Raw genomic sequence first — 15992 nt, forward strand, 5'->3', positions numbered from 1 at the left:
AAGACTAGATAATCTCTGGCTCGTTCTCTTTGCTTTTTTTCCTTTCCCATCTTTCTCATCTCTTTTCATTCTCCATGTTAAAAAGTGTAAACTTTCTCTGAACTTTCTCTGCATCAACTCTTCTTTTTTTCTTTCTTTTTTCGTTTTCAACCTGGGTTCCGAGGACATCAGTCCCGAAGGAAACTAAGGAAGGAATGTCTCGGAATGAATCGATGCAAAGCGATTCGTCCAAATTCAGAACGCCCCACTCTGCTCTTCAGACTCTAGAGGTACTGGGAATCTCTCTCTCTCTCTCTCCCAACCGTAGTAAACCCTTATATCTGAACAGTGCAGGTGCAACTGTGCAACGACAATAGCAAACCCACCAAGAAAGAACAAATTAAGCCTCGGAAACCAGCGAAAACTCCCCCAACTCGTCTACAATTCCGTGCTGGTTTTAATCCCAAGACACAAGCCAAGCAAAGCAAATTAGATAAAACGTTACAAATAAATATTTTTATTTTATTATATGTATTCTGAAATAAATAAAAACTAGAAAAAAGGACTTTTGTTTTGATTTTATGTGGTTTGGTATGAACAGGAAAGTTTTCTTTTGCCGTTCCATAAAGGGCCAAACCGGACCCAGATCCATCCATCTTTTACCAAGCAGGTGCACAAAGCAGCAACGGCGTAAAGTAGCATGCATCCATGGCCTCTTCATGTCCCAACAACTTCCCCCTCTACCACCACCATCACCAACTCTCAGACCAAGACGCGGAAGCAGCAGAAGAAGAGGACGAGGACAACATGCTCGAGCTCGGTCTCGGGCTTGGCCTGGGCTTGACCCAGTCCCGTACAGAAGACCATATTGGGTCAAGCTCGGCTTCTGCCTCTGCCTCCGCCTCTGCATCTTCTCCTTCACCATCATTTCAGTTAGGGTTAGGGTTAGGGTTTGAGAATGAGGTTGTCAGAAATAGTAGTAATAGTGGTAGTAGCCTAGCTATGCAGCCGGCTTGTAATCATGGTGGATGGTGGAATCAGCCTCATGGTCAAGCCCATCATCATGATGGGCCATCATTAACGTTGCTAACATCTCCAGCATGGCCATGGCGCCTGGATTCAGATGGAGGATTTCTGCACCCAGAGAACCTGCAGCTGCCTGTTCCCAAGGCCACTCATGATTACCGCCGGAGATCGGAACTGGGGTTGTGGTTTAGCCTCCGTTCTTCTGTTAACCAGTGAGTGGTTCTTAATTTCTTATCATCTTATCATTGTTTATTAGTTATTCTCTGAGGAAAAATAAAACAAGATAGACTACTTAGCTTGATCATGGTTCACACTAGCAGGGAAGGAGAAACGCTGCCACAGATTCCAAAGGCGTACATTAGAGTCAAGTAAGTTGTGCGAATTAGAATTTTTATTTGTATAATCATGTCTTTGGGTTTTCTCTTTTCTTCTTCTTAATGATGATATTCAGATAATTGGGCTTAAAGCTATCTATTGTTTATTTTATTTTATTTTTTTACTTTTCTTCTTTTCTGGCTGGAATTAAAGGGACGAGAACGTGACTGTTTTCATGGTGAAGACGTACCTGGTTACGAAGCTTGGTCTTACCAACGAAGCTGAGGTAAGAAACCATACAGAGAGACTGGACGCTTCTTCTTTGCTACATGCATGCTTGATGTGTTTAGATCGTTATTATGTTACGTGGGTTGTTTTTAGTGTTTGTTTAGACTTGTTTACACGTGGAATACATGCAGAGGTCGTAGGGTCCATAAATATGAGATCGTAGCCGTTCATTCTACTGCACTCGACGAACTTATAGGGTAGGACTCTGCATAAACACCCAGAGTTATGAAAGAAGGAAAACGAGATGAAACTTCAATGCTGAGAGCAAAAAACCCAGACCCCATTTGTCTCCACCGTGGTTGGTTAAGATATCGAAGTCTAGTTGTGATAATTACAGAAAAGAAAACACAAACTCAAGCAAAGAAATGTAAAAGAAAGAAAAGAAAGCACAACTAACGACAATGATTTTCCTGCACTTGGACTTACTTGGAGAGATGGGTTTAAGTATTCGGGTTTGATTTGAAAGCTAGAACTCAGTCTAGCCAGTTGGGTGGGTATGATTATCTGCTTAGGTGTGGTGTTTTGGAATCATCGACTCTAGTTGGGTGTGGTTGGTCAGTGGCTGTGGAACCAATAAGATGAGTTCCTGGGTCACCTTTCATACGTTTGTGATAGTTTCTACTCCAAGAAATGTGGTAGTTGGGTGTTTTTGTGATCACAATCTAACTACAGGAAACCTGAATGACTGTAGTCGGGTGATGAACCCACTTGGGATATATTCAGAAGATTAATGTATACTTCACACCATGAACTCTCTCTCTCTCTCTCTCTCTCTCTCTCTCTCTCTCTCTCCTATACTGGGGTAGAAGGGTTGCAGAAACTTTTACTGTAATGAATGATTCTGAGGAAGAGCTTCATCTAATACCTACAGCTCAGTCTTTTGCATGAGTTTGGTTCCTGTTGAAGCATCATTTTCTCAAAAAATCCATAAAATTTTGAGAACTGGCGTTTTTAATATTTCTTAAGCGTGCGTATCAATTGTATATTTGTATACCAAAGGCAAAGCTATAAGATTCAAACCCTGGTTTGAAGAGTAAAAACATGAGATTTCCACCAGTTAACCACCAAGTTTGTTTTATGAATTTTTGTTCTATTTGGCTTTCCTTATTGATACGTACCGTTAATTGTTACTCAGAAACATTTGATGGATAAAAGGGGTCCGACCAATCTAACCATGGAGAGACCTGGGTTCTACCTATAATTGCAACACTCAATTTATCTGTCTGGCTTTTAAAATATTTAGTTTGAGCCTTCTGACTCTTATCTAATCATGTATTCTGGCCATTTAGTTCTCATTGGGACTCCTCAGGTTGGACATTCACATTTTTGAATAGTTGGTTAGGTCTAGAATTTAGAAAGAGTATAAAACTCTAGAAATTTTCAAAGTAGCATTGCTACTATATAATATTTAAATTAGGTTCATAGTCTTATACTCTTTCTATTTCTCCATATCTAATTCCATTTTTTTATTAGAATTAGAATGACATAAATTAAGTTGGTATTCCTAGTTGGCTTTCTATTTTTTTAATCTCCATAAATCTGCTGTGTTTGGTCCAAAGAAAGTAGGCTTATGTTTCCAAGTGAGATATTTAATAGTGTTAGAGCGTGTTTATTGTTTACTTTTTGTTCACTCTTCCTATTAGATAGTACTCCTTTCCATCCTTGTTCTTGGCATTTTATTTTTTTGTTTTACTTATTATTCCAATTCTATCCTTTATAATCCTTAATGTTAATTACTACCATTATGATGATAACCTGGTTTCTTTTAAGAAGGTTCTGTCTAGTTGCTCATCTTAACAAGTTGTTTCTTTCAACAGACTGCTTAACCAAGTTTTCATCACTTGTCCATATATATAGTATTAATAATTTCCATATAGTATTCATTGTTTATATAATAACCTGAATTGGGTTTTCTCATGCATGTACATATGTTTCATTTACCTAGTTGTCAAAATTCTATGAGTCCCTTAGATTCACCTAGGCGCGGTATGGAATTATTGGCCTCAAACTGACTATTTTGTTTTATAATAATTTAATTTAGTTTTCTCAAGACGGTACTAGTTGTGAGAACTTTTGAAATGGCATAAATATTTTTTTGACCTAACCAAGGTTCAAAGTATCGATACGTATTGGCCCGTATCAACCGATATGTATTGTGCTGATGGCTTTTCGATATGCCCCTCCAGGGGTTGTATTGGGTCAGACACTGGTTCAGAGGGTAGTTGGGACTTAAACCAACCCCTCTGAACCAGTTTAGAAAAATAAATAAATAAAACCTAAAAAAAAGTACCAATACCGGCTGATATGCCCCGAGTATCAAGGAAAATGTGACGCTACTTGGTTATTATCTGAATATTCAGTAACTACTTTTCCACATTATTAAAATTTGTGATCTTAAATGAACCTCAGAAGTATCTATTATCCCTATTGGCTTTGAAGGGTATAGTTTAGGAATGTATTTTCATGTTATAGAACTTTTGAATTATGTTACTGGATATATAGAAACCATAAAATAAAAAGATATATATCAAGAGAGTCTTGAAAGAAATTGCTTAGAAACGAGAATTTTCCATGATCTAACTAAACATTTATATAGTATATAAATATAAAAAGAAAATAAATGTAAATAATATGAGTACTACCAACAGTCATTGTGAAGATAACAGGAAGTGGCATGATTAAACTATACAGAAAATGTCAAAACCAAACACTAGGATGTTCTTTTTGTGACAGTGGAGATCACCCTATGAGTATGTTCATGAATAAAATGCTTCTGTGTTTGTGCCTTTGGCTTTGGTCCAAACATGTAGCAGAATGCTTTGATCATATTGTAATAATAAAGTTTAAGATGAAGTGGAGCTTGTACAAACCGCAGTTTTTAGAATTTTATAAAACCTAAAGAAACTCAGGAGCAATGCTGTTCAAGCATAGATCAGTTCTTAGCTACCGCGTGCTTGATATACTAAGGCTTCATTTGGCATTCCTTATTTGAAGGACTTATCTCCTTTCTGCAGTTAAAAATTCATTGTTCATTAGGGGTGTTTTAACTGCAAAAAGGAGATAAGTCCTTAAAATAAGGAATGCCAAATGCAGCCTAAGAGATACTGAGCTGCTTATAAATAAATTAATGCCCCATGGTGGCTTTTTCTGTCTTGGAGAAACTTGTCTGATGTAAGTAAGGTCCCCATATTAAAAAAGTAGACAAAAGAAGCTGGAATCAGTGAACTGGACATGGAGTTGATGGAAACATCTTATGACTCTGTTAAGAGGGGTTGATTAGAGGTGATCAAATGAGATGAAAAATAATTGTATTTAAGTTGTAATATACACTGATATGAAAGAAAATGTATAAAGACTAAAATCATTGAAAGCAGGAAAAAAAGAAAAAAAAAAAAAGAGAGTGGGATTCTCCATTAATTAGGGTCTAATTTTTAACATGGAAACCAATAGGAAAGCTTTGCAACACAATACAATAATAGATTAGTTAACTATTCAACCCTTAGCATGTGCATCAAAATGTGTCTGAAGAGAATTTTAGAGATTTTTACAGTGTTTGGTTTAAAAGAAAAAGTAGGAAAAGGAAGGGAAAGGCAGGGAAACCTATACAAGGTTTGTAAGGGTTTTTCTATCTATCCCTTTCATTCCCTGGGTTTTCTTTCAAGCCAAACACAGCCTTGACAACGAGTTTTCTCCCATTCTTATGGAAAATAATTTACGTACCTTTGCTATATATCGACATTTTTTGTAAAATGATGCTTGTTGGAAAAAGGTAAACCAAAAAAAAGAAGAAAAAAAGAGGAAAAATTATCAGTTGCTTTGCAAATGAAGACAAATTGCCAGTGTTCTGGCGACAATTTATTCCTGACAATTTCCTTTCACTGAACGTAAATGTAATGGACTGATGAACAGTTGATACAGAAGAGTAATCATTTTGAGTATGACCTCGCTGTCATAAAACAGAAGACAAAGAAAGAAAAAAGAAGGAAGAAAATAGAGGAAAAAAGTAATTTGACTACTCTGTCAAAAGATGGAAAATAAGAATTTTCCCGTTTGGTTTCTAGATGTAGCATATTCGATCATTCTATGATACAGGAAATCTATCGAACAAATAAACTTTACCGAGGAAGAACACGAGGAAAAGGTGAAATTCTGTTAAAGCTGTCTTACTAATTTCCAGCAAATCTGTCATTTTGTACTTGGAGGAAATTTGTCTTAAATGCATTAGTGACTAAATGTTTCTCTTTTCTCTCTTTTCTTTTTTCTCGTTTTTTTATTTTTTTGTTAAAATCAAAATCTTATGACGGGAAATTATTCACATAGGTGAAAGAACTTGTATGTTTCTTGCCGTTATCCGGTTTCTTATTCTAACCAAAGAGCAAATAAAATAACTAGAAGAAAATCAAAATATTTTGTTTATTCAGATGCTGCATAAGCATTTTCAATGACTCCATTTTGAATAGTTTTTTTATGAGTTAACCTTGATTTGAGTTAAGCTTGAACCCTATATATAGTCGTGTTTGCTAATTTCGGTAGTTAATATTTTTAAAATTTTATATGTATAATAATGAATTAATTTTTTATTTTTATATGAAACTTGTTGCATTGTCAAGCTCAAACTCAAGCCTCGTCATTTCAACTGAGCCATTCTCGGATAAATATTTGGCTCGGCTATAATCCACTTACAAATGAAGTTCACTTTTGTCGAACCTTCTGTTCAATGTCAAAACAAGATTCAAAATATCGATATGCCCGATATTCTGGTAGAGGTGTATCAGGCAGTATTCTTAGTTTTCTTTTTATTTTTTTTTAATTTGGTTCAGAGGGGCCAGTTTAAGTTCACCCCTGAATGGGTCAAAACCCTGATACACCCTTTGTAGGGGTGTATTGGGAAGTTCTCATTAGGATACATGTTTGCCGATATCAGACAGTATCGATAGTTTTTTTTTTTTATATTTCTTTTTTCAAATTCTGTTCAGTGGGGCCGGTTTAAGGCTTTTCCACCCCTGAACCGGTCAAAACCCCGATAAACCCAAGACAGTTGAACCTTGGGTCAAACTGCCTTTATTTCTTTTGTATTTAATAAAAAAAGAGTATATTGAAAGAAAATATAACTACAATCAACCCTAACTCACGAAAAAAAGAATCGGGCAGCAAGGCCAACACACGCAACAAAAGGAATCAGGCTTTAGTCAAGTGAAGTTGTCTACAACCTATTCAATCGTTGGCCTCATTTTTACTGTCTGACTTGCATTTCATTATAATCTATTGTTAAGACTCACAAATTCTATATATCTGTTTAATTGTTCTGACATTGCTTTTGCTCCTTGCTTTTGTATAAAATCCACAAGTGTGTAAATCACTGTTTTTTAACTTAACACAACTTCTTCCTCACATTTCTGTATTGCACATGCACGTGCCTAAATTGTTTTAATAAAATTTTCAACTAGAATGTGAGTAATTAAATAATGTATATCACTATTTGTTTTCTTTTTATATTTCAAAGCGCTTCCTCCATTGGTCATTCGGTCCTTCCTGTCACCATGTGATCATAAAAAATTTCCTGTGCTACAATCGAGGTTTCTATTTTTTTTTTTTTTCTTAATTCATATTTTATGGGGTTCAAATTAGGCTTAGTTTGGAAGGAATACAAATACAAATATTTTGAGTACAAATTAATGCAAAATAATAGAAAATATAAGGTTTTTCGTTCTACATATTTGTATTTGTTTTCCTTCCACCGTGAGCTGTCAATATGATATTATATACCCGATACAGGGTATCTTATTGAAACTTGGAACCTTAACTGGAGTTAGTAGAATCAAATGAGCATGCTTACCCTAGAAGTTCAATTGATCCTTCGACATGGTGAACATAGGGCTCTGGCCCATTGGGAAATTTACGAACTCCATACTCAACCCGACTCAAATCGCACTCTTAATTAACCATAAGGCTGTGTTTGGTGGCAGTGCAATTTTATTTTCACTAGCATAAATGCATGGAATCAAGGTTCAAAGTATAGATATAGGGTAGGGCATATCGGCCTGTACGGTTCAGAGGGGTTGGTTTAAGGCTGGTCTACCCCCTGAACCACTTGCCCACCTGAAACACCCCTTGTAGGGGCCTATCGGGAAGGCCCCGATACGATACATACCATCCTGATATCAATACTTTGAACCTTTCGGAGGAGTGTAAATGAAAATAATGCAAAATTTGGTTTAATTTTGTTGTGGTGTTGCATTATTTTGGTTTGAGTCTTGCTTTAATTCATTGGTAGTGCAAAATCAAACAAAATGAGGTAAAATTTGAAATAAATATAAATTATAATTTGCACTAAAATCATTTGCACGTACTGCCATGGTTTTGCATCAGTGCAAATAAATGCACAGTGGAACCAAACACAACTTGATGGAAATGTAGAAACAGGAATTTAGTAGCAATTAATCTGCCATAATATGATTTTATGTTGAAAAAATTTATTGTAAATCTATTTAATAGCCAATATTTTCACTGGACATACAATATCATGTTTCTAAGTAGTAGTTTGGTAACAGCTGTAGTGGTTGAGTTGAATGACTTGTTGCTTTGTCTCTGGACAAATAAATTGTGAGGATGATTTTGAGCTTCTTAATGCGTGACTGGAACTGAAATTGAGTTGATTATTATAACATTTGAATATTTTTATTTTATTAGTTGATTACTCTATCCATCAAAAGACATTATCAAACATTTCCCAATTGTCCTTTTTTTCTACTAAGATCGAAACTAACCTCCCATTAATATTTCATGGATTATTCTTGTATTAAGCTCTGAGACAAATTTCCTCATCAATTGAATTGTTATTTCACCCCTGGTGGCAGATAGAGATCTCATGTGCTGGGCTGGATTTGCTGCATTCACAAACGTTGAAGAGCGTTCGAGATATTGTATGGCTCCCTAAATTTTTAGATGAAGTGGCGCCCATGAAAGAAAAATCTCACAACTATTTAATGTGTTTGCATTATAGAAAGTGTTGTTCCCTGGAGTACCAGAAATTAATCAATTCCTTCGGTCAATAGCAAGATGTGTGTATCAGGGAGAGAGAATTGTTTATCAGGGTTGGGTTATTCTTGGTCTGCATGGAAATTTCATTCACTATATATACCTGTTGGTGACTTTGGTGAGACGTGAGGGCGCAAAAATTCTGTGTAGCTATCAGCAGGTAGCACTGTAGAATTGATGCAATGCAAATTTGTATTTCTACGGTGGGTGGCAATGTCAATTCAACAACGGGTCTTTTTCCTAAGGGAATGTACCAACCATAAGATCGGTATCAAAAGCCATCATATTACCATTTAATCTTGCAGTTGGATGATGTTCTAATAAACATCACATCCCTTAAATATAACCCCCTTTGATTAACTTCGCGATTGGACCTCTTCGCATCTTTTTTCTAATGTTGACGGGCATTAGTAGTTGGAGCCCGGTTCTGGACATGGAAGGTAAAAATATCCTTACGGTTAAATTCACTTCTTTAATTTTATTTTGATCTCCTATTTTCTTCTCTCCTCCAATCCCTAACTCTGAGAAACATCCCATAGGCCATCTCACTACACACTGAATTTATACTAGCTTTAGTTTGTGGTGGGTCAGATATTGGTGGTTTCATAGGCTTAGGGGTATTTTTCGTTGTGGTCCTACATGTTCTGCAAGTGGGACTACTTCATCTGGTCGTGGAATCGCTGTATGCTATTTTATCGGGCTTTACGGCCTTGGGTGGAGGATCTGTTGTTAGGTGGGTCAGTCTTGGTTGGCTTCTCAATGTTGTACAAATAGTAAATAGAAGGTATAATGGAATTTATTGGTGAATGTTTTTCAGACCAAAATAGACAATGTTGTAAATTTGTAGAGGAAATGAGGGTTGTGTTGTGTCACTTGGTCATTCTCCTTAAAATCATATTTGCTCCCTTATGGTGCAGTGCAATCAGGTAAATGCAAATCGGATACTAAGATAAAACAACTCATGGGCTACTAGTGGATGTTCACTTGTTTATTAAACCTCTACAAATCACTTAAATATGGACGACTTATAAAGAAGAAATTGTGTTTTGTTCACTATTTTCTATTACTGGGTAGAACAACACTATTTATAGAGAGCTTTCGATCACCCGAACATATCGTAGATGGAGTGATGTGTCTCTTTAAAACAATGCACCTATTCAAAGAGATGCAAAGAGGAAGAGGCACAAAGAAGAAAACGTTTAACAAAGAAAATTAAAATTTAAATGGTCAAATCAATTACAAACAAAATAGTAAAAGAAAAATGAGAGTGTGGCCCACACGTGCACCCGTATCCACGCCTGGCTCGGCACAATGCATGTGTGTATGAAAAGCACTCCCTAAACCCCCCCCCCTCACATGCATGTAGCGATAATGATATACAGTGCTTTCCTCCTATTGTCTCTAACCATAAAGGAAGCAAGATTACTAATGTACTCAACTTTATCTCTTTTCCAAACAATGTGGGACAAGAGCTCTTTACCTATATACAAGAGAGGAGAAGAGAGAAAAGAAAAAAAAAACAAAAAAGGCAAAGAGGAGAGAGATGAGATTCTTGAAATTTTGAATCTCCCTCCAATAATTTCCCACAAGATTCAAAATTACAAGAATAACCAGATAACCTAAGCATCGTTGTGAAATAAGTATTCATGGTGATGTCTTTTTTACTTCAATCAACACTTAGGTCTAACAAATTATTTTAAAGTGTATGGGTAGAGTCACACTCCTTCAACCTTTCTTTTGTCATAACTAACTAATATACTATCCAACTCAATTCACCATTCCTTAGTGATTCTTTTATTTTGGAATATTTCAGCATTATTCCCTCTTTGGAATCATGAGTGTTTTAGAGAGTTAACCCTCAGAGTTATTATAAACGTGGCCATACTTCACACTCACTTAGGTTGGTTTTTTAACTACACTGCACATATCGTTCTTAACCGATTAAAAATCTTAGACTCACCCTTCTCATTCTGTAGTGAGCACTATCTTCGGCATTTATAACGGGGTACAAATTGATAGTGCTTTCCCAACCAGTGATTCGTTCTTACCCATTAAACCTAATTCCAGGGATCTCCTTTCACATAGGTTGAGTGTCCATCAACAATGGCTTATGTAACAGGCCTCAACCCCATTCCTACTGATGCCTCATTAACCACCTTAGAAGTTTGTGGTTTAGTTAATAAATCATCAGTGTTCTTTTCAAACCTTACAAAATCCAAAGCGATTGTGTTTTCATTAAGGTATTGTTTTATGAAGTTGTGTTTTAGGTAGAAATGTCTTCTCTTACTATTATAAGTTTTATTATTTGTTCTGACTATCGCTGCTTGATTGTCACAATGGAGAGATATAGATGGAACTGGTCATGGCAAAAATGGTATATCTGTCAATAGGTTCCTTAGCCACTATTCCTTAGACTCTATCAATTTTAATGCAATGAATTTGGCCTTTATTGTCGAACATGTATTACAGAATTGTTTTACTGATTTCTACGATACTGCTCCACCTCCTAGAATAAAGACATATCCATTGATGGAAGTACTATCCTTTGAACCTATAATCCAATTTGCATAAAAAAGTCTTCTAAAATAAAAGGAATACTTGAGTAATATAAACCATGGTTTATGGTCCTTTTAAATATTTTAATAATACTAGAGCTGCCTAGTGTTCATATATAGGATTATGAGTATGTTGACTTAGTTTTTCTACAGATATTGCTATATTCGGTCTTGTGCAATTCATTTGGCTTAGTTTGGAAGGAGTACAAATACAAATATGTAGGGTGCAAAACCTTGTATTTTGTATTGTTTTACATGTATTTGTATTATATATCTTTGTATTTGTACTCTTTCAAATTGAGCCTTAAGTAGGACACAAAACCAATTATGTTTGCATACTCCTTTTGTGAAACAAGTTCCCTTACATGTTTTCTTAAGTAAACACTACAGTCAAATGATGTCTTAATAGGTTTACAATCATAATGTCCAACCTTTGTAAATAAAGTTTCTACATAGTGTGATTGGAAGGAAATGAAATTTCCTTTTTTATAGATTTTAATCCCCAGGATTACATCAGCCTCACCCATGTTTCTGGTGTCAAATATAGACATTAAGAACTGTTTTGCTATACTAACAGATCATGACTCCTTTATCATTCATAAACTTGATATAGACGTATCTATCAGAATCATTTTTGTTATATCCATTTGTTATTAATGCATTATCAAACTTTTTATGCCATTGTTTTGGATCTTGTTTTAAGGTATACAAAGACTTGATTAATTTGCACACTTTGTTTTCTTGTCCCGGTACTATGAAAACTTTAGGTTATTTAATATAAATTTATTCTTCTAATTTTCCATTTAAGAAAGCTATGTTTTACATCCATTTGGTGAGCCACAAGCTTGTGTTTGGATGCTATAGCAAACAAGACTCTAATTATAGTTAACCTTGCAAATGGGGAATATGTGTTAAAGTAATCAATATATATATATATATTTTGTTTAAAACCTTCAGCAACTACTCTAGCTTTAAATTTATCTATTGTACCATCTGCCTTTAACTTCTTAAATATCCATTTACAGTCTAATGCCTTAGTCCAAGTGGAAGATCCACTAATTCCAAATTGTGTGTAGTGATCAAAGAGTATATTTTACTTTTTATGCATTCTTTTCCAAAATACTGCATCAAGGGAGGTTATGGCTTCTTAATAGGTTATTAAGCCATTGTCCACAAGAAATGTGAACATTCCATCACCCCAATTTTGTTTCTTTCCTTTGTCTTTTATTTCTCCTTTAAGTCTGTTTCTTAATTACTAGAATCAATATTTCTTGACTAAGTACTTTCATCTTTTGCATTTAACTCTTGTTCTTGGTTTCTATTAAAGACATGGGGTGGTTCCTTATTTATTACTTCATTTTTCAATGGGAGTATATTCTCAAAGAATTCTACATCTCGGGACTTAATTATTGTATTGTATTCTACAACATTCTTTATTGTTTTAATTACAAGAAATCTGTAAGCTATGTCGTTTTGTGCATAGCCAATAAATATATAACCACAGGTTTTAGGTCCTAGTTTATTTTTTTTAGGTTCAATGTTCTAATATTTACTAAACAACCCCAAACTTTTTTAAATAGTTTAGGTTGGATTTTCTGTTATGCCAAAGTTTAAACGGTATTTGTCATTTCTTTTTAAGAAGTATCATATTGTACAGGTGATAAGTTGTTAGGATTGCTTGCCCCCACAAGTTCAAAGGTACACCTGAACTAATTAACATAGCATTCATCATTTCCCTTAACGTTCTGTTAAGTCTTTCTACAACTCCATTAGATTCAGGTTGGTAAGGGGTTATAGTTTCATGTGTAATTCCATTTTCTTCAAAAAAAATTCTGATTGTTTCTCCATCATATTCAGTTCGTCTATTAGTTCTAAGTCTTCTTATTTTTTTCCTTATAATTTTCTACTTCAATTTTATATGTTATAAAAGCTTGTTCAGTTTGATCATTTGATCTAATAAGAATACTTTTGCATATCTTGAAAAGTCATCTATGAATGTTATGTAATACCTTTTTATTCCTCTAGTTTCATGAAATTTAAGACCCCTAAATCACCATGTATAAGTTGTAATAATTTAGTTTCTCTTTATATATATTTATGAGGTTTTTTAGTGAATTTTGCTTCTATACATACTTGGCATTTATTACTTGTAAAATCAATAGGGAACATTCAAAAGTCCTAACTTGTATAATTGTTTTAAATATGGAGAACTACAACATCTTAGTCTAGTATGCTAAATATCAAAAGATTCAACAATATAAGTAGAAGAAGAATAATTTTTATTCATAATAATGTCATAAATGTTTAGTACAAACAATCCCCTAGCATTATATCATTTTCCAACAAATATATTGTTTTTAGTTAACATAGCTCTACTTCAAATGTGAGCTTCAATCCTATTTTGTTAAGGAGTGCACCTGACACTGAATTTCATCTAATATTTGGTACATCAAGCATATCATTAAGCATTATGATCTTTCCAAAAGCTAATTTCAGGAGCACATTTCCCTTGTCGATGACCTTCAAAGTTTGTGAATTTCCAATGAAAACTTACTCCCCTTCAATTTGAGTTGTGTACTTGTAGAAGGAGCCACGGTCTCCACATGTGTGCTTAGTAGCACTAGTATCCAACACCCACTCTTTTAGTTTATCAACCAAGTTTTCCTTGGTTACCATGGCTGCAATAACATACTCAATCAAGTTGACTTTTGGTTTTCTAGATTCTTTGTTCTTTTGGTGACAACAATTTTTCTTGTAATGCCCGGGTTTGCCACATACATAGCATTTTTCTTTCTTCTTTTGTTTTTTGAATTTTTTTTTATCATGTTTTACATTCAATCTCTTTTTGAATTTTGTAGTCACTTCCTCCACACTAGATTGGTTTTGAAAATTTGAACTTCATCATTCTCTCTATTCTTTTCTTTTATTTTGATTCAGATCACTATTTGATCCAAAGTATGTTCTTTTCTTATGCTTCATATTATTTTGAAATTATTCCATGTATGTGGCAATTTCTGCATGAGATAACCAGCAACAAATGGTAGTACCAAGCCTTTTTTAGTTAGTTCCCCCACAAGTACTTGAAACTCATTTATTTGGGCAAACACGTCAATGTCTTCCTTAGTGGTAAAATGTAGGAAATTAGTAACCACATATTTTTTATTCTTGGCATTTTGTAGAGCATATTTGTTGTCCAAAGCATTCTATATTTCATAGGAAAAATTGTAAGAGTAGTAGGCATTATACAGTTCATTGGACAGGCAATTCAGGATGTGGTTCTTGTAGAGATGGTCAATCGTGAGCCAATGTTTTACAACAACAGAACGGGTTGGTTCCTCCATATTCAATAGGTTTGGTTCTATCAAAGTGGAGGCTATCCACAACTGTTCTAAGGCAAACAAAAAGGTGTTGTCTCCAATGCTTGTAGTTGGCTCTATTGAAAGGTTTAATCTTAAAGAATCGGGAAATGTTGACAGTATCCGATTTCCCATAAGAGGGGTAGAAGAGATAGGTTGCATAAATATGTTTTTACGATTGTTGTACAAATAATAAATAGAAGGTATAGTGGAACTTATTGGTAAATTCTTTCCAAACCGAAACACGATAGTATTGTAGAACTATGGATATGATACTAAGAATTGTAGTGAAAAAGAGGGTTGAGTTGTGCCACTTGGTCACTTTCCTTAAAACCGCATTTACCCCCCATCGTGTAGCCAAGTGAATGCAAATCAATTGCCAAGATAAAATAGGCCGCAAGTTACTAGTAAATGTGCATTTGTTTACCAGACCTCCGTGAACCACTCAAAGGTGATGCTCAGATATGGATGATTGACAGGAAGGAACATTTCTGCCTATCTGTAGATAGAGTGATGTGTTTCTCCAAAGTAGTGCACTTTCTCGAAGAGACACAGAGGAAGAGATACGAAGAAGAAAATGTTTAAAAAAGAAAATTAAAATTTAAGGTGTGTGGCGTGCACATATAATCCTGGCCCATTCCAAACCATCTCAACGCATGCATATGTGAAAAACACCCCAAAGCATAGAGACTAACATGACCATCGAAATACTAACACAGGTCAAATTGTAAAGGCTAACATGCCCAATGGAATACAAACACGAGTCAAAGCACAAATGTTGCATGACAAGTAAAATATAGATGGGAGTCAAAGCATAAAGTCTTATATAACCAATGGAATACAAATGCGAGTCAAAGCATAGACGTTGACATGACTAATGGAATACTGACATGGGCCAAAGCATAAAGTCTGACATAACCAACAGAATACTGACGTGGGTCAAAGTGTAGAGGTTGACATATCCAGTAGAATACAAACACAGGTCAAAGCATAGATGCTAATAAGACCACTGGAATATAGATGCTATTCAAAGCATAGAGGCTAACATAACCAATGAAATATTATTATGGTCAAGCATAGAAGTTAACATGATCAATAAAAAATTGGTGTGGGTCAAAGCATAGAAACTAACATGTCTTACGGAAATACAAACATGAATCAAAGCATAGATGCTAACATGACCAATGGAAAACTGGCACGAACCAAAACATAGATGTTGTCATGACTAGCAGAATATAAACGGGAGTTAAGGCATACAAGCTGAATGACGAATGAGAAATATTAATGTGGGCCAAGGTATAGATGTTAACATGTCCTATAGAAATACAAATGTGGGTCAAAGCGTATAGGCTAGTATGACCAATGAAAAACTAACGCGGGTTAAAGCATAGAGGCTGAAATGACCAGAGGAATATAGATGTGGATTTAGGCATAG

The 15992-nt window shown here is 35.0% G+C and overlaps 1 protein-coding gene across 1 annotated transcript; it reads left to right on the forward strand.

Moving 5' to 3' along the window:
• The first annotated feature begins 530 nt into the window (after nt 1-530).
• LOC148852565 (uncharacterized) lies at nt 531-8841 on the forward strand. Its single transcript, XM_088942839.1, has 4 exons — nt 531-1217; nt 1326-1373; nt 1534-1606; nt 8466-8841. Exons 1-4 carry the CDS (start codon nt 688-690, stop codon nt 8661-8663), a joined length of 849 nt encoding a protein of 282 aa, XP_088798965.1. The 5' UTR covers nt 531-687; the 3' UTR covers nt 8664-8841.
• The last annotated feature ends 7151 nt before the right edge of the window (nt 8842-15992 follow it).

This window comes from Nelumbo lutea, chromosome 5, assembly GCF_056320005.1.
Source record: "Nelumbo lutea isolate HS-2025 chromosome 5, American lotus-T2T, whole genome shotgun sequence".
Lineage (NCBI taxonomy): Eukaryota > Viridiplantae > Streptophyta > Magnoliopsida > Proteales > Nelumbonaceae > Nelumbo > Nelumbo lutea.

Excerpts from the sequence above, each read along its gene's own strand:
- LOC148852565 (XM_088942839.1), top strand. The coding sequence starts at position 688 with ATGGCCTCTTCATGTCCCAACAACTTCCCCCTCTACCACCACCATCAC. Across the intron at positions 1,218-1,325 it reads CTCCGTTCTTCTGTTAACCA|GGAAGGAGAAACGCTGCCAC; the intron begins GTGAGTGGTTCT and ends TCACACTAGCAG. Across the intron at positions 1,607-8,465 it reads GTCTTACCAACGAAGCTGAG|ATAGAGATCTCATGTGCTGG; the intron begins GTAAGAAACCAT and ends CCCTGGTGGCAG.